At 39.7% G+C, this 5,893-nt stretch overlaps 1 protein-coding gene across 1 annotated transcript in view; it reads right to left on the bottom strand.

Moving 5' to 3' along the window:
* Positions 1-347: 347 nt before the first annotated feature.
* Positions 348-5,893, bottom strand: part of ACBD3 (acyl-CoA binding domain containing 3) — a 16,605-nt gene continuing 11,059 nt past the window's right edge. The window contains exon 6 of the mRNA XM_011360836.2: positions 348-2,501. Within this exon, the coding sequence (XP_011359138.1) occupies positions 2,290-2,501 (212 nt within the window). The 3' untranslated portion in view covers positions 348-2,289. The remainder of the gene's footprint in view (positions 2,502-5,893) is intronic.

The following is a 5,893-nucleotide window of genomic DNA, read 5'->3' as shown; positions in this document are numbered from 1 at the left end:
ACTGGGGACCGCCCCACCGCTGTCCACCGCATCGCTGCTTGGCAGATGCCACATCTCAGGGGAGTACTCTGAAGTAGGTTACCTCCGTATGTACTTTAAGGAACATGCTCCACACATGGTTGTGTAGGAGAATTAGTTTTATAAAAGTCACTTTCAATGAGAAAAGTCAGTGTTTCCTTTCCATCAAGAAGTCTGAAGATTTTTAAATCCGTTTTAACCCACTAGGGTAATTCACAGCAAAAATGAAGTCAGCCAGAAATAATTTGCTGTTTTTCAACTTTTTAAAATAGAAAAGATCAGTTAAAACATTTCTTGTCCTACCCAAATGATGAAATACAGAATTATGCTTCAGAGAGTAACTATATATTAATGAAACATCAACAGGTTACAGATAAACATTTTAATTGATTAAATATATTATTTTCAAGATCTCTTTGAAATCGCACTTGAATTTAACTAATCAACAGCTAAAGGCAAAAAAAAAAAAAAAGTTTAAAACCAAAAATGTTCCAACGTGAACATGTGATAGGAACCACTATGTAGAGTAACAGACACTGCTCCCAAGAACAATATTTTTAGAAGAAAATTCATCTTAACATGTACAAGGACAAATCTGTAATCAAAGGCTGAAAGAAATATATATTAGTGCCTGCTTTTTAAAAGTTTATTTTACATTTTAAATACAGTATTTTCCAATAAAAAAACAAACAAACCAGGAAGTGCCTAGTCCCGTGGTTTCTATGCCATATATATACATGAAGCTGACAGACAGCCTGACACGTGTTCTGGATGTAACAGGATGGACACCTGTGAGCTAGGACTACCAAATCAAAATTAAAAAACACAAATAAGCACTGCTTAGGAAAAAATAATCCAGTTTCTGAACAACAAAAGAGAACAGAGTTAGGTATATACAAAACCAGGTATTTAAAAAAAAAATTGCAGCACACAAAAACAAACAGCCCCTTCCTTACGTAGTGAACTGTATATACTGCAGCTAATCAGTGGAAACCCTCCTACGAGAAGTGATTTATGATTTGAAATTTTAAAAATCTAAGTATTTCAGTAACAACATATAGTAACAACATTACATGTATATTGCCATCTTTGTCATTTTCTATCTGTACTACCCTCCCTTCTGAAAACACCAATTTCTAGACTAGTCAATCACTTATACATATTTGAGGCAATTAACCCATATTTGTTTCCAGTAAAGAAAACAAAGATGTACCTCTTTCCATCGATAAAGACATAATAGAGGTTAAAGCTATAAAAAATTTAAGCGTGGGCATATACATTTCCAATTCTCTCTAGTAATTCCAAACTGGAGTCATGTAGGGTTTGTATCTAAGTAGTAACAAATTAAAAATGGACCGTCTCTGGCAGTGATTTCCATATTAGTGCAATGTTATTCCTCGTACACTGAATTAGTAGGTGGAAATTTGAGTTTATAAAATTCCTAACTATATGCTTGTGTAGAAAACAGTTTCAATTTGAGATGCTCTCTCCATAAAGCCAAATCAAGACAAAAACGAGTTAATTTTGCTTTGCTACTCGTAGTGTAAATACCCAGTGAAAAGGACCAAGAGTGTGTGGAGGCTTGCTTGGATGAATGCTTGAGAGGTGTTCTATGCATCTTGACACTTCAATCAGCAAACAGGTCTGAACATTCTATTTTAAGATTATCTCAGAAAATAACTCTCTGTAATAGAACTCTGAACCCAAAGCAAACATAACAGCTGTATCCAAAGCAAAACACAATCTGGGTCAGTCACAACAAGAGCGAGTTGAGGCAATTTTTCTTCCTATAATCTGTGAGGTCTTAAGTTTTTAAGTTTAAAAAAATGGTGATCTTCAATCGAAGTCACCTATACCTCAATGTAGACTATTAACATAATGATTTCAAATTAGACGGCACTGTTAACTATGGCCTCTCATAAAACACATGGAGCAGGCAGCAATGGACTAACCATCAGCTAGGTGGGGTCAACGTTGGGATGTTTTATTTCGGAGACTTTAAAGATTTAACACGTAGCTCATGTAACTTCAGCATCCACTAGTGACTCTGCTGGTCAGCTCCCAAGGGCTGGATGAGTCTGAGGAATTCCTTTAACCCTAAAGTATCAATGCTAAAGTCTCAAGGAAATCCTGATTCCCAACAAGAGTTCACAAACCATGAGACCAAAATCAATAGGGTAAACACTGACTCAATGCTCAAGTCAAAACAAATTTCCAAAATAAATGCCATCTTTTGCCCAACCCTAGACTCCAGACTCTGCAGTAACATCTTTATCTAGTATAATAGACTCTGTAGTAGACTGATTTGGACCTCCACAGAGAGTAGGAGTTGTCAAACTTGAGGAGGTAGACCCCTCTCCCTGGGTACTGGTGGCTGCCGGCATACACTTCCTCATGACAGTCCCGTCGGTACACAGGCACAATCTCGTCCAGCAGAGGCTTGCTGGCATTCTTTTTGGCTTTCTCTTCACAACTAATGTTTTCTGTGAGGAAGAAGAGACAAGTCATGAACAGATCCAGGAAACCCACATTTGCACCAAGCACTTAAAACTCCATCCTTTCACTCAGAAATTGCTCATTAAGAATTCTCTTATCCATCTACAACTTATGTGTATTTGAGCATATGTTGGTTGGCTGACTGACTGATGCACTCATATACGTGAGCAACCGCTACATACCGAGCACTGTCTGTCTGGCCCCTGGGAGACCAGTGGTAAACACCCAGTGGTGGCGGTGGTCAGCATCCTCTCTCTCTGTGCTCTGACCATTGCTGCTATTCCTGAGCCCCATTTTTCCCCTTCCCCATCCATTCAATTCCTAATTCCTCCCAAAAGGAGAACTCACGCTCATGTGAGTAAGACCAAGGAAAATGTTGCCCTGATCCTCCTCTTCCTCAGCAATATGAAAGTCCGCTTTGCTTTAGGAAGGGAGGAAGGGAGCCCATGAGGACTATAATTTTCTATATATCTTAAATATAAAGAGTAAAATGAGAAAACCACAGGAGAGAGGCAGGCATTCGGAGACACACTGAAAATTTAATTACACTCGCTAGGCCTGCATAACCCAGGGATGATCCCGGTGACAAAAAATGAGCTCTGACTTTCAGTTTGCCCCAGTTAGTAGTTTTCTCAACTGTAATGACATAAGGTTAGGGGAAAAAAAACCTCTAGAAACCTACAGGAGTGAGAAAATTATGAACCGGCTTAAAAGTCTCAGTTTAGCATATTAAATATAAATAGCCTCAAGGAAAGTAGGTCAAGGGAATATTCAGCATAGAAGATAAAAGACTTTCGGGTTTAGAACATGGCAGAGTGAACTTGGTGACCGAGTTAACTGTGCAATGGTTGTCATGGCTACCACCAGAAATTTAAACAAGGAAAGGAGAAATTCTCTCAGTCTAAAGGAAATTAAGGATATGATAATGTGGCATACTGGATGGGATCCTGGAGCATTTGGTAAAAACTAAGGAAATGTGAATAAATATGGACTTCAGTTAACGATAATATACCAATACCGGTTCATTAGTTATGATGAATGAACCACAGTACAATGTAAGATATTAACAATAGGGGAATGGGGTGCAGGGGTTATCAGGAATTCCTTGCACTATCTTTGCAACTTCTCTATAAATCTAAAACTACTCTCAAGGAGTTTATTTTTAAAAAGTAGATGACACATATGTAGGCCCAAATCAGATTTGCTTTATCTCAGCAATACTTAACATGAAATGTCCTTCATTGACAAATGAAAAATAGAAACATTCAAATTTGCGCTACTGCCTATAAGGATATCCATTAAATAGATTATTGATCCATTAATTCAAGAGCCAAATCTGTACACTAAAGATTACTAGGATAGAGAATAATGCTTATTTTGTCAATTTAAGCAAAGACTTGGGACCTGGAGACAATGAAGAAAGTGGAAAATTATAGGATGGGTTACCATCCGTCCACGCTTCAGAGAAAACAAAGTCCTCTGTCTTTCAAGGCCTAATGGAGAAAAAAACAAAGGACAGACCAAAAAAAAACTGGACCCTTCCTCCATCGAGTCCAAGCTAAAATGATCCCCCAAAAATGCACAATGTGGACAAGACATGGCATAGAAGCCTCCATAAGGAAGAGTGTGGCATATAGAGCAATGATTTGTGGGTCACCTCTTAGCAAATAATCCTTGGGAGCAATAAATGCTCGCTGTCATTACTGTTAATACAGAATTTTTAGTGGGTTAGTTTTAGCTGCACATCATTTGAAGGTTTGGATTGGCACACAGACAGGCAATGCCATTTTCCATCTGAGGGTACTATATATTAGAGCAAAGGTTCAGGATGTTAGGGTTTTCACCTCTAGACAGGCCCTGGACCCGCAGACATTTTTACCTGTGCTCTTCCCAACAGCAATAACCCCAAAACATAACAGCTGAGGGCCCAGACTCAGAAGCAACCTCCTTTTAGAAGCTCTCCAGCAGGCAAGCCAGGAGAAACATATACCCCAACCTACTTCTGAACAGAAGATTCTTCTGTATTATTCACAAAGCTCTTTATAAGTACAATAATTTGCATACATACACACACAAAACCTTTCTCTCTCAGATATTTGTAAACAGTCTGATTTTCATGAGTCCCTGCAACACTCAGTCCCAGGTCCTGATGTTGCTGAGAGGCACCAGAGACAGTGGGAGTGGCGCCTGCTCTGCAGCCTGGGTCTCTCTCTCTCACCTCTTCTTGTTTTGTCCACTCCTGTATTTTCTCTTTCTGGTTTAGTCAGTAGTATATATGGGCAATACTCTACCTTGCTAGTGGTACTCAGAAATAACGATGGCCGAAAATAAAATGCCATGCAAGACAAAGCAGCTCCTAAATGACACTGGCCCGTGTGAGTGCTCCCGTGCATGACCCCAGAAGGCCCAGACACGGCATGGTGTGGAAACATGGCTGCACGGTGCATCTCAAAGGCTGACTGAACTTTTAAACTCCCTCCACGCACCTCCGATGACTGACTGCCTCTTTAAACTTATCCCAATGTAATCTCCCAACCCTCTTCAAAAACAAGCAGTCTGTCTGCAAATTGCCTGAAAGGTTAGTGAGTTCCCAGAACTGAGGACAAGGTGCTTTTCCATTCTCACAGTCAGGCGCTCCTTCCGTATCACTGTCAACCATGGCAACGAATACCTAAGTGCTCACCAGGTACAGTGTATAAAAGCCCTAAGTTCTAACTTTTCTGTGAAACAAAATTAAGGAGACCATCTTCTCAATTAATAAGCAATACATTTTATAACCTACTCCCTAGACCAAATAGTTTAGAATGTCCTTGGAAACAATTTTGTCTACTTAGAGAAAATAAGAAATTATACTCTAATAGAGAAGAACAAGTAAATTTTTTTTTAGGTAAGATGTTCGGGTGAGTTTCTGTATTTACATAAAAAAATCTCAGAATAATGACCTCAAAAGCTAATGTCAGAAACAAATTTAAATAAATTCGAGTTAGAAGAATTCCCTGCTTGCTCCTTTAAAATTGTTCAAAATGATCTTGTGCATTTAGCTTTTTGACACACAAGCTGGCAGTAAAATAGTGTAAAATAAGCAGAAAAGGAATGGCCAAACATATCTTCTAGGTATTCAAAAAAATTCATGCTCAGGCACCAGTCCCCTAGGACAGGGGTCCCCAAACCCTGGGCTGTGGACTGGTACCGGGCTGTGGACCGGTACCAGTCTGTGGCCCATTAGGAACTGAGCCACACAGCAGGAGGTGAGTGGCGGGCCAGCGAGCGAAGCTTCATCTGTATCTGCAGCCGCTCCCCAGCGCTAGCATCACCGCCTCAGCTCCACGTCAGATCGGGCGTTAGATTCTCATAGGAACACTGGTCCCTGGGACCAAAA

Source organism: Pteropus vampyrus, unplaced genomic scaffold, assembly GCF_000151845.1.
Source record: "Pteropus vampyrus isolate Shadow unplaced genomic scaffold, Pvam_2.0 Scaffold60, whole genome shotgun sequence".
NCBI classification, from domain to species: Eukaryota; Metazoa; Chordata; class Mammalia; order Chiroptera; family Pteropodidae; genus Pteropus; species Pteropus vampyrus.
The sequence above is the reverse complement of the archived record's forward strand: the minus strand, read 5'-3'. Positions and strand labels throughout refer to the sequence as shown.